The 25025-nt window shown below is 39.7% G+C and overlaps 2 protein-coding genes across 4 annotated transcripts in view; one reads left to right on the top strand and one right to left on the bottom strand.

Annotated features, from left to right (window-relative positions):
* Window positions 1-24517, top strand: part of cacna2d3a (calcium channel, voltage-dependent, alpha 2/delta subunit 3a) — a 135072-nt gene extending 110555 nt beyond the window's left edge. For all 3 annotated transcript variants that reach the window (XM_034877748.1, XM_034877746.1, XM_034877747.1), the window contains 11 exons: window positions 10133-10194; window positions 10584-10628; window positions 10721-10783; window positions 12491-12561; window positions 14568-14643; window positions 14766-14818; window positions 15764-15819; window positions 18348-18462; window positions 22269-22381; window positions 23362-23444; window positions 23624-24517. In XM_034877748.1, the coding sequence (XP_034733639.1) occupies window positions 10133-10194; window positions 10584-10628; window positions 10721-10783; window positions 12491-12561; window positions 14568-14643; window positions 14766-14818; window positions 15764-15819; window positions 18348-18462; window positions 22269-22381; window positions 23362-23444; window positions 23624-23716 (830 nt within the window). In that variant the 3' untranslated portion in view covers window positions 23717-24517. The remainder of the gene's footprint in view (window positions 1-10132; window positions 10195-10583; window positions 10629-10720; window positions 10784-12490; window positions 12562-14567; window positions 14644-14765; window positions 14819-15763; window positions 15820-18347; window positions 18463-22268; window positions 22382-23361; window positions 23445-23623) is intronic.
* On the bottom strand, window positions 1489-6501 carry LOC117948211 (leucine-rich repeat and transmembrane domain-containing protein 1). The gene is made up of 4 exons (XM_034877749.1): window positions 5784-6501; window positions 3590-3974; window positions 3258-3463; window positions 1489-2115 (listed from the first exon to the last, which is right to left on the bottom strand). The coding sequence occupies exons 1-4, from the start codon at window positions 5818-5820 to the stop codon at window positions 1580-1582; spliced, it is 1164 nt and encodes a 387-aa protein (XP_034733640.1). The 5' UTR covers window positions 5821-6501; the 3' UTR covers window positions 1489-1579.
* Window positions 24518-25025: the final 508 nt, after the last annotated feature.

Genomic DNA, 25025 nt, shown 5'->3' with positions numbered 1-25025 from the left:
ATGGATGCTCGTAATGGGCACAATAAACTAAATTTGTAATATAATCTGAAAACCTTGCCTGAATGTCCTCACTGTAACATTTTACAAACACTGAAAGAAACAGAAATCAGATTGACCTGCTGTTTTCATTATATCATACTTTAGAATCCCCCTGATATGGTACCACTGAAAAAAAAAACTAAATCTCCATCAGAAAAAAAGATGGGGCATAATCCGAGAATACAATCAAGTATAATCCACAATATTTTCATTGAAATATACTGTGTTTCACCATTTTATCTTGTCAAGTTGACATAACAATTCAACAGAAACTTAGCTAACCAAAAATTTAAAGAAAAAATGTTACTGTGCAAGCAACACATGCAAGCATTACTACTTTAAATATTACCATGGTAACACTTCAAATAAGGGGTATTTTCCTTGTATTTATAGAAATTGGTATTGCTATCAATGACTTTTATTTCACCAAAGGTTGCATGGCTACATTAAATGTAACTTGGTTTCCAGAATTTAGTATTCTGTTTTAAAACAATTAGTGAAACAAAGAGACCGTAAGAAAACAGTAGAATCCACGGAAAAGCGGAAAGCTTTTTTTCTTCCAAAACTTCTCTTTTAAAGGTAATTTCTCCAATTACGGATACATGCCTTCTTAAATTATTTGCCAGTAGACAAATAGTAATCAGGTAAAATGTTTCCCTTTATTTTATATAATACATATTAAATGACATGAACACCGGTATGTGATCAGCATTAACTCACAAACAAGACTCAACTGATCGCAAAAACTGTAGATCTAAAAATTCAAACTCATGAACCTCTGAGCTCATAGAAAAACGACATGGCTGAGTCCAGGTTTTGTCGTTGTTTTAGTTTGTTTCATTATTGCTTCAACGAATTCCTCATCTTCACTTCAGAAAAATATCCTTTAAGAAAACAAATTTCTTACGAAAAACTATATCACGTTATTAGGCACAGACTCTTATATTCTCTATAAATATGTGCATACCTTATACATCTCATCACGCACACTCAAGCAAAAACACTGACACAAACACTCTCATTTTCATTCTCTTACACTCACAGCAATGATACAAAAAACTTAGAACAAACCTTAACGGACAGCAGCTGCCTACTATAAATTTTTGCAAAATTACCTCAAAATCTGACTCCAAATTAGGAACAACTAAAATACAACAAATTCTGAAATCCATTGTTTTTGAATACCTTACCTTTACTATCATACTTACAAGTACACAATTATCAATATATAGCAATTTGTTCCTATCTTTGATATGCATTTTTGAGATAAAATGGAATTGATTTATTTTGGGTTCTTTGGCCTGCCCGTCGAACCCACATACAGCAGAAGATACTCTTCTCATCAGTGCATAGTCAAATACCTGTGGAGTTTAGCTACCTAAGTCTCGGTAGGAGGTGAGGACACACACGCCCACACGTAAAGAATCTCATTCTCTTCTTTTTTTTCTGACACATGCGCTAGCACACATATCAATCCATTCAGGATTAGGTTAAAGGGTTGAAGCCCAGATTTTAAGTCCAGGGTTCATGTGATCACCTCCTAGGCAATAGCATTCTCCAGTGGTTCCTTCTCATCTGCTATGGCATGATCTGCCCCCTTAGCTGCTGCCAACTCCTCGTTCTTTTTAAGCTCCCGCTGATATTTGGCCATGATAGCGGCATAGGCGCAGCCGTACACGGCTGCAGCCAGCATCATCAGACACACAATCCCACACACTACGCCGGTGATGATCACTGTGGCAATTGCATGGCGCAAGTTGACAGGCCGATGCCTCTGCTTAGGTTCACACTCTGGCAAACCCCCTCCTCCTCCCCCTCCTCCCCCGCCTCCTCCCCCGCCACCAAAACCCTCCCCCATTGCCATGGGGACATGGATAGCGTGGCTAGAGGGATGAGCATGGTTGCCATGGGTGTGGCCTCGCAGTAGCCTCTCAGACTCCAGGTGGTGTATGTTAGCGAACAGGTAATGGTAGCTTGTGGTCATGCAGGCGTGGAAGAGCTGGTAAGGGACTTTCTGCAGATCTTTATCCTTCATTTCCTCTGGCTGGGAGCAAAGCACCTCATCCACCACTCCACCTTGGGATCAGAGTTAAATAGTTAAATCAGAATGAGATGGTAAAAGACTGACTGAGGGGCAGGAAGTAATAGGGAGGCGTGCATTAGTCAGTTGTGTAGTATAAGCACATTATCTTCTGTTAATTGCCCATTTCTTTTTGGCAGCTTACTACAGAGGCGGCCACAGTCATAATCATCATAGCTGAGCGTGAACCTGCCCATAACTTGTAGGGTGTAATGTCTTACTTTAAGGGGTCATATTAGCAAGTGTGATCCCGTGTTTATCCCGTAAATCTCTACATTTCCTTTATCATCTCTTTTGGTATTCATGTTGAGCATGCTCTGTCACACACTTCCTTTCCGCCTGCCTGATTCTCCACTGGCTTTCTATTAAGCAGACATCCCTGGGTCCATTGTTCTGTTTTGCAGTAATTAGAATTTTCAGCCTCTAAGACGATAGCTGTGTCAGGGTAACACAGGCGTGTAGGCGGGCCAGCCAACTCCAAGCGAGCAATATCTCTCAGTGTACACTGGTTATTGTGTTATCTAATCTTTGCTGGGGTTGTTCTAGAATGGAAAAAATGTAGTTGGCAATGTAACTCTTAATACACTCTCTATCTCTGGCCATTGTGATCACTACCATACTTATACAAGCTGCTGCATAGAGTGCCTTACATGAGGCATGACATTATTCTTATTGCTGCATGGTAAGCTTAGCTAAGCTTTATGGTCAGGTAATGCCAGTGACGCAATAGTCACAATAAAGTCTCTACTGTACATGTTGTAAATTCCCACCATAACAGTATCCAATACGGCTCTGACGTACATGTCTTTAGCTCCCCAAACACAGTACTCATCAGATTTTAATAATAGTATAAATCAAAAAACAACGTGCATTCCTTCTACACACACACTTATTCCACCTTGTTTAATGACTGGAAATACTTTTTAGACTGTTTTTAATTCTACTGAGTCAACCTCTCAGTGCACAATATATAAACATTTTGAGGTCAGTCAGTCTATTTAAGACTCTACTCTCATTGTGTAAACTGGTCATTTCAACATATAGCCTATTACCCAGAAGGAAAGGCATTGAGATGGATGGATGTTGGAAACATTGCAGACATTTCCCTAGCCACTGCCTGGAGCTACTAGTGTCTAACCTTTAAAGAGGTAGGACTCCAGCCAGAGTTTGAGGCCTATGAGCTGGCAGTCACACCTCCAGGGGTTGCTTCGTAGTGTGAGGCTATCCAGGCGGGTCAGGACCTCCAACAGGGAGCGGTCCAATCTTGTTAACCTGTTGTATGCTAGCCCCAGGTGGCTAAGGTTCCTTAAACTGTCCCCCATGGCCCCAGGCAAACCCCACAGGCTGCAGTAAAGGACAAGGCAAGGAAACAAAATACATATAATGAGCAATCTGTGATCAAGTTATACTGTGTGTTGTTCAACCAAGGACAAACAACAAACTTGATCTGTTCCAGTGTTGTTGCTTAACCTGTTGTGTGAGAGGTCCAGGTGTGAAAGTGAGCGGATAGGCCCAAGCAACCGCTTGTCAAGCTCTCTCAAGCTGTTGTAGGCCAGGCTGAGGCGCTGTAGAGTCCGAAGACCCAGCAGCGCTGTCGGTGAAACAGATGTTATAGAGTTGTTAGAGAGATCGAGAATTCGGACAACTGGTATTTCTCGGAAAGCCATTGATCCTAGCCCCCTGATACGGTTATCTTGGAGATAAAGTTCTTGGGTGTCCGGATGCAGTCGTCGGGGGACGTCATATAGGCCTCGACCCCGGCAGTCTACTACTTTGGTGTTGCTGTTGCAGCTACACTCCTTTGGACAGGCATGTGACAAAGAGAGGAGGGAGAGGAGGGCACATACTTGTACCACTGTGAAAACAAGGGGGACAAATATTGGATTAATCATCTTAACATATTTGCAGCTAAATATGAAAAAAGTAATATATATACAGTCTTCAACTGCCATCATGACCACCTTCCCTAAAGTAATGAAAAACCTTTGTGACAGAAAAGAGACATTCAAGTGCTCATAAATGCATTTGAAGTCTTTGAATAGAATGAAGTTCACTTTGCCTTTGTGCCGATAGTACTGTTCACAAGAAAGTTAACTTATTACTAATATGCCAACTCCCACTTTCCACCCACCCTTTGCCAGTGGCCCTGGGTGACCAAAAGCTCATAACCCTGCACCCACACACAAATCCATACACAGCAGATATTGGGTGTCTCATTCCCATTTGAGATGACTTGACGAATGTCTATTCCTTCTGGAACATTACAGGGTTATTTATAGCATTGGCTGGACTAACTCGAGGGTCATTGAAATGAAGCTCAGACCCAAGCCTAGTAATGAAGCTGGCTCACAAGTTGCACTCACAGATCCTGAACAGATTGATTAGCTGCACCATGTTTATCTCTATAGGCATACATTGTTCTTTTAAACACTCAACAGCCATGTTCCTAATTGGGTTTGTTTAATGTTTTCTCAAATGGGAATAATCTTGTTTTCTCCTGTATCATGCAACATCTTCAACTAGAATCTTTGCCTACATTTTTCCAATATGATTAAGCAGCTGAGGGTCTCATATTATCAACCTGAAGCTTATTATCAGATTCATCTTAGGAAACACTGTGCAGCTGAAATAATCAAACAACCATTGAGGAATGTTGATTTGCATGGGACATCACAATATAATTGTTCAAATTCTGTGCTTCACTCATCTCAAACAACTGCTATTTAGCATTCGGCAGTTATGCAGCAGTATCACTGGGAAAATACCAAATCCTTTCGCACACTACTCGCCTATTCTTTGACTAAACACTATTGTAACATAGTCTACTAATTAGAGTGACCATTTCCCATTAAAAGCATGTAATCATCATTTTGTCTTTGCTGGCTGGTGGACTTTTTGCAGTGGATTTTAGAAATACCCAGGCACAGAGACTCCCAGGTCTAAGCTCAGGTGTTAGTTTGGTACAGTGGCTCTTGGCAGCGGTGTTGTTTTGATGTTGCTTGCCTCAACAATAACAATCAGAACATGGCTGGGTTGAGATTTAGCATGCTGCAGTGCAAAGCCCTGTGTTAATTGCATCCTTGTTAGTAAAGTGAGAGTGTGTGTGTACGCAGTAATGCATTTAATTGGATGTGCTTAGACACGTGTGCACCTACTCATAAACAAACTCAAATACATACAATACACTGACACACATTAACAGCATCAGCTCAGTGGAGCATTGTAACAGCAGCTCTGGAATGAGGTCAACACAAGAGAATAGCTCTTTGCTCTGATGTGTCCCTCCAGCCCAAAGTACACACAGAGAAGCTTTAATGACATGCACACACAACACACAGCAAGTACTGCTTTAAATCAGCTTGGTAACGATGTCAATACCTATTTGGAACTGGAAACACTCAAAGGCAATACTCATGTACAGCTGTAAACATAGAAGTGTGAATGTAGTGCTGGTGTGTGTGCATTTCACTGCTTAAAATTAGGAAGTGTTGTGGTTGTTAGCCAAGAGCAGTCCATGCTTCATTTCCACTCAGTTATGCAACACTCTACACAACATACTAGACTCAGCAGCTGATAGCAGCCCACCTAGCCATGAACATGTACAACACATACATATACACAAATGCATCCATGTTAATATTCTTCCCAGTGATGGAGCTCCTACCTCTCATATCGGCCAGTTGTCCTTGGGCCACTTGCATTGAATCTTCTTTTAACTTCCTTTTTGGATTCTAGTGACTGTCACTTTTTGATGATCCATTAGCCACCGGTAGTAGGTTAAGATTAGCTGTCCGAACTCTCTTCTGTGTCGGCTGATATGGTCAATAGGTAGGAATTAGTGAGGCCGAGATCAGCACCGGGAACCTGTGTTGCCTTCAGGATCCCCAACACTGCCTGCACGGGCATGAAACCCCATCAGAGCAGGCAGATCAGAGCACAGAGCTTACTGCCAGCCAGTCTGGGAATCACTGGAGTAAGGGAGCTCTGCCGCTCTCTCCCTCTCTCTCTCTCTCTCTCTCTCTCTATCTGGCTTTATATCTCTATATCGCTCTTTATCTCTGTAGCTCTCTCACTGGCTCTCAACCTCTCTTTCTGTCTCTTGTATTTTTCTTCATGTTGCTATTGTACATACTCTCTTGCTTGATTTGATTTTTATTTCTGCTCCTCTCCATGATTGGGGGAAAGTGTGATGGCATGTCATCTCCCAGCGGACAGCTGCTCCTCTTAAATCACAGCACACACACGTGCGCTGACATTTACGTTATCTCCTATTGCTCTGGCGAGAGCTGAACAAAACAAAATTAGATCTGGATGACGGTATGTCAAATACACAAATACTCAAAACGCTTTGACACAGAGTGAACACATTTGGAGGATTCCCATTGCTGTGGCATGATATGCATCAGCCGTGGGCAGAAGGGCTGGCAGAACACTCCCCCAGCACAGCAACACAGAACGCACGAATGCACACATACGCATGCACACATGCACACAGCAGGATATTAAGCTGTTGCAGTAAATTCACATGGAGTATTTTTTCTTTCTTTTTTTTTCTTTTTTTTTTACATGAAAATGGATTGCCTTTTAAGCTTATCTGACCACATGGGTCGATTGAAGGAGAAGCAAAAAACTGAACAAGGATGGATACAGGGAGGGATTAATGATCAAATCACTTTTAACAATGATTAAGCTTAAGTTTACTAGCTGACCTTGGCTTGTAGTACCTTCCCTGATATTTGCCCCCCTATCCATTCACATTTATATCCTTACTTCTGCTTAAGGGCATGGCAATTATGTTCATTCTGTCATATACAGTAAAAAGGTGAAGCCATTATATGTCACCGGCTTATACTTAGTTGATTTATTGTGGGTAAATGTGTGAAGAAGTCAGCCTTGAGCAATTAATGCACACATGAAGATGCTTTAAAAAATATAAATGCATGTATAGGGTTGTGATCTGTGCAAACTAGTACACTTGCATCCACACTCACATGTGCACTTGAGTGATCATGTGCACCTACATAGGGAAACACATCCTCAAATGTGTGATGACACCTTTACATTTGCTAAAAGCCCATTTTTATTGATGTGTGCAGACTGCAACGTCTAAAAATGTTAAGTATCAAGTTACAAAAAAGGAAAGAGAGAAAACATGCCCTACTTTTCCTCCTCTTGCCAGATTGTCATATATTATCACCATGTGCATCTCTTGTAAAGCATTTCATGCATATGTCATCAAGGCCTTAAGGACAAACTCCAAAGATGGTTTGCATGATTTGCATATGATCTTTTCTATTTAATGTTACGGTTCACTCAGAGAGCTGTTTGAGATTTGTTCAGCACAGCATTTTCCAAATGTTTTTGAAATGTAAAGCAATGAACCACCTGATCATTTTTAACATCATTTATCTGGATTTTGCAACCAATATAATCTTCATTAATTTTGCCTCAACCACAACACAAATCCTCTAACTGTTGCTCAGCATTATGACATGATTCACCCCTGCGCTGTGTAGCTACTGTGAAATGCACAACTAAAATTCTCAAATCACTTCATCTCTCAGACAGCTCTGTGTGTTTGTGACACTTGTATGCAGGTTTATGCTTGTACTAAAGGTTCTGTAACTGGGATGTGAATTGATGCATAAACACTCAAAGAAAAGAGAAACAAATATGTTTGCCCTTGTTCCAGCACCTACCTGAGCACATACATGCACACACTCGGATGCACCCTTGCACTGATGGATGTATATGTTTATACAATCCTTATTAGAACTTGAAAAATCCGGAGGACTTAAACCGGTTGTCATCTCTCTTTGGCTGGGATTGGGTGGATTTGGAGCGGATTTCATCTTTGGACTCATAAACCCAGCTCAGGGCATAAATAACCCCAAGTTCTTAAATTATACCTTGGGAAATTAAATGTTCCACCATAGTACAGAAAAGTCCCGAGCATTAGTGAGATAGATTTGGGCTTTTTCTCTTTTTACTCTGAGTCGACTTCCAGGTAGCAGCCAACATCAATGTGCACTTTTCACCTCTAATACAATTTTACAGAGCAAAATCCTGTACTGCTCATTTTGCATTCATGTTTCCATGAATTATTTCCTTAGCTGAACAGATCCTACACTATTTAACTATATTTAAGCTTTTTCTTTATTAATTTTATAATACCCTATACTATATGGAGTGTTTCATGTTTCACATGAGTTGTGTGATGAAATCGTTAATCTTTTAATTATTTGAAGGTTTCACAGTATTTTCTTTCTGGCAAGTTATTTGACCTCCTTATCTGTTTTCTTTCTCAGTCCCTCACTCTTTCCTTTGTTTTTCCAGATTATTTTAGAGTACATGATCCTGTATCTTTTATTGGCTTAATAATCCAAGTTCTCCCTGGTTTTATACTATGTGTATTTCCATTGCTGTTGCCCAGCATCTTAAATTAGCCTCTTCTCCTGGGTTTTCCATGTGGGTGTAGAAATGGTGGGCTGCTGAAAGGATCTGGCAAAGCTTATGACAGGATAATCTGCACCTGTTCCTCTGGACAAGGACTAATAATACTATTAGCTATTTGTGTAAGCATGTGTGTTTCGATACCAAATTTTATAACAAGATAAAATCAACATTTGTGCAATATTAAAAATAAGTATTGTTGAGTTGGCAATCTGCATTATATTACAGTAATCAAACGTCAGGCAGACAACACTGACTCCAGTATTTGTTTTATACCAATAGCACAACAGTGTTAGAGCTATCAATACCAAATCCTTCCTCTTTAATAGCTACATGCACTTTAAGATATCTTAAACATGATGCACACATTCTCAAATCCCCCCACCCAAATCCCATAAACAATGAACCAATAATTGACAACATAACACTCATTTTTGCAAAAGGACTTTGTACTGATGGGACATCCAGTTTGGAAATTAAATAAGTGGTTGGCAATGTATAGCCAGGAGTTAACAGTCAAAACATTGTTCAGCTTTGAAAACAAGCTGGTCATGGACTACAATAAATGTCATGACTTTCATCGCTCTCAACTTCACTTACCCGATGCTCTGGCACACCTTTGTTTTGGGATTGTGTTGCATTTGGCATCTACTTTACATTCTTGTGAATTATATTTTCTGTATGCTTTTTTTAAATGTGGTGTTAGGCTTCCAGTGCCCACACCCTTGAAAATATATTTTTACACATTCTCCTTCCTTTACATTCACACAACTGACATAAAGGGAGCAAACAATAGTTTGTATTGCATTGCAATTTTTATGATTTCATCATCCCCTGTGTCTTATGTGACACATGTCTACATTGGCCAATAAATATATCTGCAACTTTTCATTCATTAACTTTTACCATTGCTTTGCACTCGGATGAAGCTCTTTATTGTGCTCCTGAAAAGTGTACTGTACAGACCCCAAACACATGGCAAAGCCCCACTAAGAGAAAGCTAGGGTGCTCTGAGTCTTAGTAGCAGGGGGTCGAAGGAGTGAAGGATGAGGAGAGGGAAGTTGAAGCCTGTATCAATCTTTTCTCAGCCAACTCTGAAAAATGTAATGTCAATGCCTTTTTTTTTTCAGGCAAGGAATTCTGGTCAAATCTTGGCATTTAGGGAGCTGCTGGGATGAGGCTCTGTATACCAAGTCTGGAAATGTCTACCGGGATAACAACAGGGAGTGAGGAATGGGATGTATTTTGTGGGCACAGAGAGAGAGGTGTAGAATCGTGTGAAACCACATTTTGCATGTGGTTAGCAATCATGTGTACATGTGTGCAGACAGTTCAGTATTAAATACAGGCATACACATACAGTGGACGTGTCTGTGTGTCTTTTCCCTCAGTTGGCGTTCATAAAAGATGCGCTCTTACTCTGTCTATTTAAATAATACCTCTCTTGCCTGTAGGACGACTTTTGCAATGATAAAGATCCCAGTGCACTTGCACTTTAACACACAGAACACACACATGTCCAGTTGCTCTGTCTCTGTAACTCTGTTGACTCTCTTTCAGCTGTGGGCATCCAGATGAAACTGGAGTTCTTTCAGAAGAAATTCTGGACAGCCAGCAGACAGGTACACATGCTTAAACACAAACCATGCTTACACATTCACATGTAAAATACAAACACGCTGGTGAACCTATAATAATACAAAGAAAATTTAAAATACAAAACAATTGAACACAAAAGCAAGTTAAGTCTGTTTGAAAAAATATGTTTCGAATGTTATGAATATTTAATGACTCAATGATCCATAAAAGCTGTTAAAATATTTTGGGAGAACTTTTAACACATGAAGGTCATCATTCTGTTTAATTCAATGTATTAATTTGAAAAGAATTTTGTAAGACAGTTAAGTTTTTCCGCTGACAAAAGGAATTCATGAATCTATAAACAGCCTTAATATTTGGTGTAACACCCGAATGCAGTAGTTATCAGATATATTCTTCTTTCATCTTACAGTGTGCAGCATTGGATGGTAAATGCTCCATAAGCTGTGATGAAGAGGTCTGTCAGCCTTCTGTTCTCCATCAACCATGCATGATTCTGTCACTTTTACTTCCTACAACTACTTTAACACTTTGTTTTCTATTTAACAGAACATCAACTGCTACCTCATTGACAACAACGGCTTTGTTTTGGTAGCGGAGGACTATACTCTGGTAAGAAACTGAAACACAAAGAGACACAGTACAGTGCCAGATCAGGCACGGTTAATGGAAAATATTGCATAATATTTATAGTTGCAATAAACACATTCCTTTTTGTTTTTCATGTGGGCAGATAACAAGTGGAAATTATGATGTTGTTTCAATTCAAGAGAAGCAATTAGTCCATTAACTAGATCTGATAGCAGCAATAGGCTTTAATGACAATTTTGTTTGATGAGACTTTACAATTTATATTAAGTCAGGTTTAAGATTACATAAGAGTGGATGTGGTATGTAATGAGTCAGTGCATATATACATCTTACATTTGTTTTTGTTTTTACAGTTATAATCCCATGCATATTGTTGCTTAGACTGCTCTCAAGGAGACATGGTGCTGCCCTAGCATATACCCTCTGCTTTGCTGTCACCAGACATGCTGTCATTCTGGCTTTGGCTCATTAAGAAGCCAGTCCGCTGGCTGTCACTGCCCTTCTCTTCCTCTGCATGTCCTTTTCATGTGTCTCTCACTTGCCAGCTCCCACTTTTTATATGATCTTAATTTAGATGTGATGGAGCGTTTAGGGTCCCACTTGTCAAGTTGTTTCATATCAGTGTGGTTTTTGTAGAGAAAAATGGAACCAACAAGGTTACAGTAATTTGATTGGTGCAAATGTTGTATTAGGCTACTGTAAATGTGTGAGTGGTCTTGACTAGGCTACTGTAAATGTGTGAGTGGTCTTGACTAGGCTACTGTAAATGTGTGAGTGGTCTTGACTAGGCTACTGTAAATGTGTGAGTGGTCTTGAGAAGGTTTATCCCAGTGAGCTGGAGGATCTACCGGGCTGTGTCATTTCAGGCAATTTCATGTTGTTGGATGGAGGGTGTAGTTCACCCTCCCAGTTCTGTGTCAGATGTGGCTAATGGATGCTAATGGTTTGATAGCTTTGTCCTCTGGACAGACAGTAGGTCAGACCTGCGACTGTGTACCAATCATGAATTAATTAATACAAAAAACGGACAACAATTTTGATTTATCAAGCTTTTTGAATGTTAAGATCCTTATTATTGTAAATTAAATTAAATTCAATTTTATTCATAATATCAATTCATAACAAGAGTCACTTTACAGATAGAGTAGGTCTAGACTACACTCTATAATTTACAAGGACCCAACAGTTCTAGTAGTTCCCTCCAGGCATAGCAAGGCACTGCTATGCCAAGAACTAAATGTCAGACAAAACTGTACATTTGAAGATGTCACATTATGGTTAGGAAACTTATAGACAGGGAAAGGGTTGTAGGGGGGGTTTCCGAAGAAAATCTGCAGTGGAAAATGGCACACAGTCTATAATAAGCTCAATCCAAAGAGAAGATGGTTGTTCTTTTTGAAGACTATGTAGTAATGACCGGTTCTGGGAAGCTTTATGTGTGGGTGATTTATTCCTAATTTTGTCCCTCAAAATTGTGTTTGCATCACTGATGTATTTTTTTTGGCCACGGTTACTTGTTCTTTTAGCTGAGCAGAAGGAGTGGTCCCACAGACCATGTAGCAATGGGTTGTGTCGGCACGCTTTAGGGTTTGGCAATAGAAGGTTTCTCACAACCAATCCAATCTGGGCATGTGTACCTGCACCTTGTTATTAACACATAGTTTTAAGGGGATGTTACTTTGACATAATTTATTAAATAAAAACAAATATCTTTCTCTTCTTTCTCAGACAGGAAAATTCTTTGGAGAAGCAGAGAGAGCTGTAATGAGTAAGCTTCTGCAGATGGGCTCTTTCAAGAGGTAAGTATCGAGCTGGTCCAACAACTTCAAACTGCACGTTTGTGTGTGGGTGTAATATTGTGTCAGCACAAGTGTAGGTATGAATGTGTGTGTGTATATGTATGTGCATAAGATCAGGCAGGCCACAGAATGAAAGCAGGTCCCCCCTCGCGCTGACAGCTTTTAACTTGGCCAATCGTGTTGAGCTTTTCAGCGCTGAACTCCGACCCCTTGCTCAGCAGAGTTCTCCATTAGGGGATTACAGCAAATCTTTTCCTGAAACGAAGGTATTAGGAGAAACTTGAAGTCTCTCACACACACACACACACACACACACACACACTTAGGCATATATTGCTTGTTGTAGAATTGTGTCTTCTGGAAAACGCCGGGAGCAATGGGTGGTGACTTTCTGCAATTAATTTGGAAATTTAACCCGGGAGGATAACTTTCCCGGTATTAGAGAGAAGAAATATAGAGAAGCAGAGAGAGACAGGCACATATTGTAGTTTGACTGTGTAGCTCTGGTATGGTCTAATATTCGTTGAATCTGTAGAGAACTTAGTTGCAGAAGCTTAAAACCACATTTCCAACCCTGGAGTTCTGCCTTTAGGATGTGTCTGAGGAAATTTAACCCTGCTGTCTCAGTGCATAAAAATCAGGTGACAAATCATCGCACAAGTAGACAGCCACGCCTGTTTGTCATAGGGATGAAACTCAAAAGCTGACAGCTTTAGTTTACAGTCCCACTCGTAAAAAACAAAAAGGCCTACAAGTGCTTTCAATGAATCCTAAATGTTGGATGATGAGGGATTGTTTTAAATTAAGGATGACGTATGATTAATGAATAATACAACTTGTGTCGGTGAAGTATTAGCATGATGAGTAATAGAGCTTAAGGATCTTAACACTAATGAATCCAGTGCGATCCGTCCTAACCTAATGCCATCTGTAGAGAATTAATGCTCTAAGTTGCAGTACAGTTTTTGTCTTGTCAAAAAAACCGTTAAAGACATTTTTAATTGTGCTACTTAAAGTTGACACCAAGCTGCCAGCCTGGATTTATCTGTCAGCATCAAGGCTGCTTATGAAGACACGTGGTCGAAGTAGTTTGAGTTATTCATCTATTCAAACAAGCAATAGAAAGAGAAATCAATAAAAACATTGAGAGTGATGGTATGCTCCCATGCAGAGCAAAATAAGGTTCACACACACAGCAGTCACCAATGAACAACACGCGCACATGCACACACACACACGCACACACGCACACACACACACATACAATTCAACATATCAATTGAAAGTTATTTCATTAGTCAAAGTTTGCTGGTAACACCATGTGGCCTGGCTTAGCGCTGATTGGTTCCTGGCGGTGTGTTGGACCTGTGTGTCACCGGTACTATGACTGAGGTTTAAGCATCGCCCAGGGCTGCGAATAGACCGTTCCCACTCAGACATCACACACATGCACATGTCAAGTATATAGGAACTTGTCCACGGGCTATGAGAAAGAGACGTCCATTGTGTTTGTGTGTGTTACAAACCCCTTCAATAACCCCTCCCACACAGACCCAGACCTCACACCCTCAGGGTCTACTAAGCCCCTAAATCTTCTGATATCCCCCTCAATATCCCCAAATCATCTACCACACACACACACACACACACACACACACACACACACACACCTTCCTACATTACTTTGAGGAACCTCTCAGGAAGCCCTCGGCTTTCAGTTACTTTCCTTTTTGCATTCTTGCCACATCCATCCAATATATTATCCGTAGGTAAAGCCTACGTGGGATATTTCCTTCCTGCTCCCACACAGCAGTCCAAAAGGCCCCTCAGGCATAGAATATTAGAGATAATTTGTGAATCAAGACATATATCACCTAATCTGGGCTATATATCTTCCTGAAAGTTATGTGTTATACGTAACATGTCAAACATTCTATCTATCTTTAGCTCTCTTTATCTCTATTTCTGATGTATCTGTCCTCTCTTTTTTATTTCTATTTACTCAGGGTCACTTTGTATGACTACCAGGCTCTATGTTGGGTTTTTTCAGAGAGCAGTGACAGTGGACACACACTGTTGGATGTGAGTACTGCATTTTTTCATTCTGTTCAACCTTGTTGTTTGGGCTTCTTGCAATGCAGAATTGGGACCACGTTTGATGTGTTTTCAGTGTCTGATCAATATTCTCTCTTTTTTTTCTTCAGCCTTACTTTGCTTTCTTCTCCGCTGTGAAGTGGATCCTGACTGAGCTTGTCATGTAAGACTTCTGTGTATGTGAAAGTCTGTAATAGCATACGTTCGCTGCATACATGGGCTTTGGTGGCCTCTCCTGTCAGTGTGTGTATGTGGTTATATATAAACTGTATATTTGTTTACATGTGCCTCTGCATGCACATTGACGCGATGGTCTTTGATCATGGACGGTAATAGCTACCTGATGTTCCCTGTGGCGTGGGTATTCCTGTGATGCCATCTTGTGTTTTTGTGGAGTCTTTCTGGGTGGTCTGTTGTCACCACAGTGCATTATGGGAGGATTGAGTTGTCAGTCCTAATTTTACATAATGTCACAGTGCATACATTTTTTTTTGTCTTTGAAATATAAGTGATGTTTTGATTTCATTTTAAAAGTATATAGCCCTTGCGCTTTATACATTTAAAATATAATTATACCTATGAGTAAACTCATCTGTGTAAGGTCAGAACTGAAAGGAGAAAATATAACCAAATCCTCTGAATAAAGATTGACTAATAATAAGATAAATAAAAGATAACCTGTATTACAAGCTTTGGACAAGTCAAGACTGAAGTTCAGAGATAATTTTATGGTTTACCCACATGAAAAGAGTCAGATTTGGCTATATCAACAATTGAGAATTCTCAGTAGACATTTAATTCACTTCTTGGAAAAGGGTTTCATGGTTAAATAGAGAGAACAACTTTGAGGTTTCTAAGAGGCATTTAAACACAATGGAATTGCAATAGGATAACTGGCAGTGAGAGAAAGATTTATATATGGAGCATAAATGTTGATAAAGTTTTTCTGTGAAAATAAGCAATTTCTCCCAACTGTAGTTCTTGAAAAACCTTTATTGTTTGGTTAAAAAATGGTTGGAATGCAGTACAGATTGTATTATAGCATACAGTATGTATTATATAAGCATGTGTTGGAGTGGATTGTTACCTTCGATGTCTCCGTATTTAGATTCCTGGTGGAGTTTAACTTGTGCAGCTGGTGGTACTCTGACCTCACAGCGAAAGGTAAGAGCGCACTCTTTGGTGATCTGCTTGTTCGCCCCTCTGTGTGTCTGATGAAAACTCACACATGCACACACTCATATAAAGGTTTTAAGCTTATACTGAAATTGTAATAACATACATGACATTCCAAAGGCTTCATGGATGCACACAGAAGTGTAAAAGCTGCTCAAATGGGCCATCATAATTTATTTTGAATGTCTGTTAAAGATGGAAAATAGAGTAAATAAAGTGGTAAATAAGTCTGATCCTCAAATCCTAATCTCTAATCAGATATCATGGTACAGCAAGAGACAGCTAGGAAAAGAATACTGATTAATATTCTCACCTTACATTTGTGTAATTTGTACACAGCTTGATTTTATTATTCTGATTTACACCAATTTATATGCTTTTCAATTTATTTTTTACAAATATAGTTTTACATCTAAAAATGATTTTTGCTGTAACCAAGATTGTTGATAGTAGCACCCATGAATTACGTGTCATATGGGTCTGTGTGCTTTCATTCTTATGATATTGAATTTTATGTGTTAACAAAAATAAATAAAAAATGGTTAATAAAAAACTCAACTCAAGATCCCGAAATATTTGTTTACATTTCCGTAAAGATCAAAATATAGATTTTATCCTTTGTAAAACAAACAAACACCAAACAACTATTTTCGGGGAAACTGGATTTTCTTCTTCTTCCAATTTATGTCACTTTTAAAGCTATGTCAACACTGACAGGATCTTATGGATCTCATAGTTCCAGTTAAAAAATAAAGTGTTTTTTATACTTATCCATAGTTTTTTAAGTTAACTTTTCTCTCTTGGAACGGAAAGTAAAATAAGTAATTTTGCATTTGCCCATAAAAACATGAATATCTTTAAGTATGAGAATCCAAATGCTGTTTCTTTTTGTTATGTTTTATTTGTATTTCTAAAAGAATAATCCAAAGATAAATCCCTACACTGATGCATACACTTTTGGTTTTTCTTAAGTTCACATGAAACAAAGTTCATTGCGGACAGAATAAACAACCAGTGTCCTCATTACTGACCTTCACTCGTTGTCTTCACCATCTCCCCTCCATTTTCTCTCGGCTTGAGTCATTATGACCACTGGAAAAAAAGAGTAAAGAGGCACAATCCAAAACCTCACAGTAGAAATGAATGGCCAAACATGAGATTGCCTTAAGTGACCTGTGTGTGTGTGTGTGTGTGTGTGTTTGTGTGTGTGTGTGTGTGTGTGTGTATGTGTGTGTTTGTGTGTGTGTTTGTGTGTGTTTGTGTGTGTGTGTGTGTGTCCACGGGGTTATACTTGATGTTTTTATAATATGTAAGAAGGGTGTCTCTCTCTCTCTCTCACTCTCTCTCTCTCTCTCTCTCTCCCCCCTCCTGGTTTTATGTCTTACCTTTTCTCTTATTCTGTCTCACTTTCTTCCACAAACACCCTCATTCCTCATCTGATAACCGCCAAGCTATGAAGCTTGAGCATGAGCTACGATGCCTTATGTTTTACGGTTTGTTAAATACTGTTTGTCCAGAATGAAAGCCTCACTGAGCATATTGTAGTATTAATTCTAACCAAAACTAATATGAAAATATGTCGTACGTGAAAGTGAGAGAGAGAGAGAGAGAGAGAGAGAGAGCGAGAGAGAGAGAGAGAGAGAGAACCACAAAATTAAAGACTATAAAATGCTTTTCTTGCACACTCTTATCCCGAATGAAGTGAAGCTGGGCATCACTGCTCGCCAAGCAGTCAAGACAATTTCACAGCTGGCTGGCCCCAGGTCTTAGCAGCACTTTCTATATCTTTTTACAAAAGAGACACAGGCCTGTTACACACAGCTGAAACACCCCAATTTAGCAGCCCGTAACCCAATATACAAAACCTCTCAAGCTAAACTAATCCCAGACGTTTATACATGTAGGCTGTTTTTCACATGTGTATAGTTTATATACAACTGCGCGCACACTTTTTTTTACACAATACTGCTGACATCCAGTTATTAAACTGCTCCTTTGTAATCACACACATAATCTACCAACTTTAGAAAAGTGTGTGCTGTTAAAAGAAAAGTTCCATTAACATTTTTTAAAATAAAGCCACATGTATTGTTTAGATTCCATATGCACATTTGGATTATATTAGCCTCTGCTTTAATAAACCTGCTTTAAAAAATATTTTACCATATGGAAAAATGTTGGATTTTTCCTTCCCCACTCCTTTCCATCTTGTAGCATTGTTTCAAACCTCTGGGTGGCAGGAGAGTTCAAGCAATGTTGCATTAATGTGTGGCCTAGATTTACACTTGAAATATCCAGCAGGAAAAGAGGCAGCTCTGGTTCAGAAATGCTGCTTTCTTTCAAGCTTGTATATTTACAAGGATGTGGCGTGTTTAACTGTTTGCTTACAATCTATTTGCATAACTATTTTAAATATGTATTTTACTTTGAAATGGATGTTGCAAGACTCTCTCTCTCTCTCTCTTTCCCTCTCTGTCTCTCTCTCTCTCTCTCTCTTTCTTCCTCCCTCTCTTCAGCTCAGAGGATAGGTCGGACCATGCAGGTACCATGTGACACAGAGTACCCAGCCTTTGTCTCCGAGAGAACCATCAAAGAGAACTTGGGCAATGTTGACTGTGACGGCTGCATCAAGTATGAGACACACACACATGCAGTCCCATTTAAACACACATAGCAACAACACAGCAACAACAACTGTCAAAATATCTGTCTACTGTTCAATAAGAATTGGCTCCGTGAACAATGAGGAAGTAGGATGAACAATGAAAAATTAATTATCCTGTTAACGCCCATCTTGGTGAAATATTTCTATGTCTATAATCCCTGGTAATGAGAAACACATTCAAATCATTTGTTGTCTGTTGAAAACACTTTTATCCAGGGCGATCCATCGGAGACACACACACGGACACACACAGACACTCACTCTCTCCTCCGGCAGTTTGAAATACGAGGCATTTAGAGATGAGGGAGAGAGGTGGAAAAAAAGGTTTCCTTTAAAAATGGGAAAATGAGTGTGGTCCCCATTAACAATTTGGGCTTTTCTGTCAGGCAATTGTGGGGTGTTCTCTGGATCCCTCCAATGGGCCCTTCATTGCTCCCAGCTGTGGAACTGCCAGGGAGGCTCAGAATATGTGTGTGTGTGTGTGAGAGAGAGAGTGTGTGTGTGAGAGAGTGTGTGTAAGATAGTGTGTTTGAGAGAGTGTGTGTGAGTGCGTGCATGCGTGCGTGTCTGTGTCTGTGTGTGTCTGTGTGTTTTCCTTGTGTGTCTGCTGCCAGTACAGCCCCACAAGGTCAGCAGGGTAACCACTGCCCTGGGTGCTAGGAGTAAAATGTGGTTGGGGATGCAGTCAGACCACCAAACACACATGCTGCGCGCACACACACACACACACACACACACACACACACACATGTACACACACGTACACACACGTACACACACATGCAGCACCCTATCAAATACACTCACACCCACCCCCACACGCATGACAGAAGAATGGCCTCATCTCCAATGATGACACCAGGACTGGGATTAGCGGGCAGGGCTATGTGCCCTGAGCAACATCTCGCCTTCAAATAAATCTTTTTTAAAGCACAATGAATTTGACAAAGTAAAATTGAGTTTTTATTTCGGTTATGTGGAATTTTATAGCTCATATTACTAATAAAGGATATTGGTGATAAACATCTGTTTTACGTTACAGGCTGACTGAGGCCTTTCTCTCATATTTTCATGGGGACATGTGTGTGCTTTATGATCTAGGAAATATACTCTAAGCTCTTGCCTGTAAAACCTCTCTTTACTGTATTTTGACTGTATGTGTGCATGTGATGTCGGTATTTGTGTTTGTCCATTACTTCCTGATAGATGAGACACAGTGAAAGATCATAAAAAACATGAAATCTAATGAATGATATAAAGGGTTAAGTTGCGCTATAGAAATATTTAACCTGCATTATTGTATAGCCTGCTTCTCCAGACTGTAACATGAGATTTAGGACAAAGAGTGTGTTGTGTCTCTAACCAGAGAAGGTCTTCAAGGGGACTATTAGTGACAATACTCGTGGCCGTATATTCTACTGCTCCACATGTTACTTTGCTTTCTCTCGACTGTCCCAGACTAGAAGTGTCCCAAGAATTGAGAAGTCTAAAGTTGCAATGAGCTACAGCTTCAGCATTACAGTCAGACGTGTAGACATGGTTTCATCTGTTAGACAGACTTAAAATGCATTTGCCTGTTTATCTCAGGTCACACTAATAATCATGGTATTGTTAAAATATTTGTGCATATTTTCATGCTGTCACTCCCGACGTGCTATATACATATATATATATATATATATATATATATATATATATATATATATATACAGTTCATTCAGTACAGTACATAGATATTGTTATGGTACCAGCATTTATACATTTAAAAAGAATTTTATTGTTTTTTAATACAGTGTTGATTATTTTTGTACATGCTTAATTAATAATTATATACGTTTTTTATTTTTTTATTTTATTTTTTTAAATTTTATTTAATTTTTCTATTTAATTTTTTTATTATGGCTCATGTTACTCAATAAGGACCTTTTGTTTTAAGCTTTATGCTGCATTTGCATTTTTAATTTTAAAAATAATTTAAAAACCTCCCAAATATAATGGATATTAAAATCATGTGAACTATGTTAAAAGGCTTAAAAAGAGAAGACTGGAATCATGGTACCCAGTTTCCCAAAAAGTAATCTGAGAAATGGAATTAAATAACACAATTTCTCTAAAAACTCTCCAGCCTGTTTGTTGAGATTTTATTGGAGAAATTTTAAATAATTGACTAAGTAATTGTTAAATTACACACAGTAATTACTGGTCAAATTTCCAGACTGTGAGGAAAGATAATTCTGAAAACCTGGTTCTGGTTTTATTAGACATGTTCTGTCACCAAGTCTTAGCGTGTCTTTATCTTTTCCTACAATACATGAGCTTTATACTATACATCTGCCTAACTCTTCATGTCTTTCGCTTTCACAACCTTATCTTTTTTTCTGTGTATCTCTGTGCCACTCACTGTTGATCCTTATCCTTTCTCAGAGTAACTTATTGGATGACTTTGTTGTCTGTTTTTCTGCTGGCCAAAATCACTAAAAGCCACAGCACTAGGAGACCATGTCAAGAAGATTTTACCGTTTGTGTGCTTGTTAGAAAGAGTATGCATGAATGTTGTCTCTGTGTATCTGTGCTTCTTGCACCCATCCTTGTTTGTGTCAGAGTGTATGCCTTCATATGCAGGGTAGTGCTCCCTTTTCCAGCACTGGGTATGTTCAAGGCCAGCAACTGTGCAAGTCTTTTCTCCAAGAACAATTGTTCTGCTTTCTATCAGCAGGCTGAGCTGGGCCGGCCTGGCGCTGTGCAGGGGTGAGCACAGATTATTAAACATCAGTGGATCCTAATTCAGCCTGATTGGAACTGGCTTGGCCTATTTGCTGGGATGGTTTTGTTGGGTTTGGTTGGTCACAGTGGGATAACTGTAGTAGAGTGCGGTGGATTGGTGCTACTCAGGGATTGGAGGCTGTCTGTGGTCAGATTAAATTGGTAATGCTATTGAATTAGTAAGGATTGAGAAATTCCTCGGCCTGTTTTGATCTATCAGGTCTCTGCCTCTTTGTCTCACTTCCTCCAACAAGAGCGTGTATTTCTGCATTTGTGTGTGGACTCAGTCACATGTGTCTGTTCTCATACGTGTCTGATAAATGCTTCACAGTACACTCAATATACTATAGCATCCAGCTGCGGCAGAAGAGAGGAGGGAGAAAAAGCAAGAGATAAAGAAAGAAAGGGTGACAGAAAGAAGAGATCATCTTTATGACCTCTCTTCTTCATAAAGCTGACCCACGATCATAAATCACTGGACAGGAGGCCGAGGCAAGGCCTGATCTCTCAGGCCTGTAAAACACAACCATGGGAAGCCATGAGCACATAAGTGTGGTTCTCATTTGTCTCCCTTTGGAGTGTTTTATATTCTGCAACACTTCATTGGTGCTTGCCTTGGAGAGTGTATAAAAAAGACAAAAAAAGAAGGTAGGAAAGAGAATGAGGAAGAGGTGGGGGCTTAAATGGAGTTAGAGAAGTATGTGTTTACTTTATATGTGTGTCTGTTTAGTGCAAGTCTGTCGATGTCTCTGTATGTTTATTGACAGCTGGCGGTGAGACAAATCATCTCCTTGACATGCATCCAGAAGAGTCTTTTCAATGCATCTCCTCTCCGCCAGGGGAGAATGGGAAAACTCATAACACAAATCCTCTGACACACATGGAAATTGATATCACACACATGCGCCTTGTCAATTTGCCAATCCCACTCTAAATCCTCCCTTGATATCTCTCTCTTCCTACTTCCTTGTCTTTTTTTGTTTCTGACGGCCCGTGCTTTGATTGGCAGGTCCTTTGTGATCCAGCAGATCCCCAGCAGTAATCTCTTCATGGTGGTGGTGGACAACAAGTGTGACTGCAGTATGTTTGAGCCAATAACCATGGACCCCATCGAAATCATGTATATCCTTAACTGGCCAAGGACTGGAGAGGGGTGTGTGATTGAGTAAACAAATTCAATGTGCAAATTGTAGTCTCTTGGTATCCGGATTGTGAGGATCTGGTACCAGGATGATTTGAAGTTATATTTATAAGGTATGTAAAAGTGAGTAAAGCACCAGCTTTAGTAAAACCTCGACAACCTTGACAGAAAACTTGATTTAAAGCCACAAAAACTAATAATTGTCACAGCTCACATTTACCAGTAAACTCACTCAGAAAAACAATGAATAACAATGGCTTGTTGCATTCATTCCAATAAGGCTGTAACAGTATCACCTGTTTTTTAATGGAGAGGTCTAGTCTCTTCTACCTCATGAGTTCCAGTGTCACATTACTGTAGTTATAGCCAGTGTGTTTCCATTAATGTTAACAGGACGTACAGGATATAGCAAGAGGATGTTAATTTGTGGGGAAGATCTGGGGAGTTCTTCTGCCCATTACCTTTTTTTGTGGATGAAAGAGACGAGAGCTTTTTGAGGGTCAGGATTGGAAGGCTTTGAGTCCACACTCTAAAAGTCTGTTTCACAGTGCTGTGTTTGGCCTGTTTTACGACACGTACTGCAAGGGCATACTGATCTATAGCAGACACAGCTCCAAGTGGAGTTAGAGTTAAGTAACTTAGTTACCACATACCCGAGTTGGATTCTCCTACAATGTGCATCTCTCTGAAACTTTATGCAGTACAGTCATGCTGTATAAACATGTCCACCACTGTTTATTTTTCTTGAGTGCCTACTGTAGCATAAAGCCTGCTATTGTGTTTTTTTGCTTTGTGCACACCGTGCTGTGAGCAAAAGTAATACCGCCTCCATACAAAACTCTTTTCATTGTGCATTTAAAAATATGCGTTTCTTTCCATTATAAATAAGACATACACTCCAGCAGGAAAACACCCTGCAGAGGGTACACATTGTCTGTTATTGCCTTAACTTCAGCTGCACATAATGAATCTCTCAAGTGTGAGAGGTTGAAGATGCAAAAGGACAGGAGGCGCCCAGATACCTGTCACCCTTTTCACCCAGAGGTATTTGCTCCACAAACACACAAAATGCACACACACACACACACACACACACACACACACACACACACAGAGATCACTCACTATTCTAGTACTTTCTTTCATAATATATCTGCCGCCAATTCCACTTTTGTGATTTATTAAAAAATATCTCCCCCCCCCCTTTCTCTTTTTCTCTCTAGGAGAACTCAATGGAGTGTGGAGGAACTGTGGGTCTCACCCCATCTCTTGTAGCAACACTGGTCTGCATCCTCCTGTCACTGTTCCCTAGGTGACCAGAGCTGGCCACCCATCTCCATCTACAACTTGACTTGAATCGGCTTGGCTCGGCATGCAAAAGAATCGCAACGATGCCACAGAAAAAAATAGTCCTGCCCCTTATAAAACTGTGCCCAATTCCAACTCACCACCTATGCCCCCGAGCCCTGAGGTACCTCCCTACAAGACTCATTTGAAAGGATTGAATGTGGATTACAGCTGCTAAGTACTGATTATTACAGTGCTTTAGCAATATCACATGCGCTGCACGAAGAGGTTCTGGGGAACATATAAAGTTTTGAACAAAGAATAAATACTGAAAATGCACACAGTAGCTTAAAAACTGCACAAGTGGTCAAATAAAAGCCACTGACACTCACGCCACTATGTTCAGTCCTTTCAGGTAGCAGCTAAGGGCTGGGGTCTGTAGTTGGCCTTGGAACTGGGCATTAGAGCCACGTAACACCCATGTGGAGAAAGACAGGTGCACCTTCTCCCTGGCCCACTTTGACTTTTCATGGACAATAATGATTCTGAAGATAAAAAAAATAATACTGAAAATGAAGATGATTATATGTGGCTGGGGTTGTAATACAATGTTTGTCTAATGATCTTTTTTTCATGATGAGAAAAAAGGTTCTAGTCTATATATGAAGAGAAAAGAGTTTTATTTATGATTTGCAAGTGGTACCCATAAACTGTGACTATGAGATTTTCAGTCCTCTGACGTGAGTGGTTGTTAGTATTTGAGCTTTGCCTTATTGAACGATATTGGTCCTGTTTGTGTACTTTTGAAATAAAATGATGTTTAAAATGTATGCTGTTGTTGAAGGGCTCAATAGAACAATAGAGTTAATTTGAAGTATCACGTCTCATCCTAATAGACTGTTTTATTGTTGTTGGCAGATTTGACTGATTAATACAGTATCTGCTCTTAGTGTTTGGCTGTAGACACATTTTTGGCAGCTCTCTGGCCTCCACATGAATAGAAATGTGTGTGCATGTGCACATGCATGTATTTGTATAAATGCACATGGTGGTTTGCTCTTTTTTCATTTGTGTAAGCCCCAGAGGCCTATCCTCGACACATAGAGAGATAATGAAAAAGGCAATGACACTGAAATCAAAGGACATCCACCACATACATTTGTATTTATTTAGAAAATAGTCCCAAAACTCCTTCCACATTTTCTGAGAAACATACGCATCCATTCGAGAATAGGATTCCTGTGCCATGTCAACACATTGTACGTGTTTGTGTGTGCTTGTACGGTAATAATAAGTAAAAATACCAATCCCAGAGACCAGTGCTGGCAAGAAGCCGCT

The sequence above is a fragment of the Etheostoma cragini genome, chromosome 7, assembly GCF_013103735.1.
Source record: "Etheostoma cragini isolate CJK2018 chromosome 7, CSU_Ecrag_1.0, whole genome shotgun sequence".
NCBI lineage: Eukaryota > Metazoa > Chordata > Actinopteri > Perciformes > Percidae > Etheostoma > Etheostoma cragini.
The sequence above is the reverse complement of the archived record's forward strand: the minus strand, read 5'-3'. Positions and strand labels throughout refer to the sequence as shown.

Coding starts and splice junctions, on each gene's coding strand:
- LOC117948211 (XM_034877749.1), bottom strand. CDS start 5,820: ATGCAAGTGGCCCAAGGACAACTGGCCGATATGAGAG. Junction 3,975..5,783: donor ACAACTGGCCGATATGAGAG/GTAGGAGCTCCA, acceptor TTGTTTTCACAG/TGGTACAAGTATGTGCCCTC. Junction 2,116..3,257: donor GGAGTCCTACCTCTTTAAAG/GTTAGACACTAG, acceptor TCTGATCCCAAG/GTGGAGTGGTGGATGAGGTG.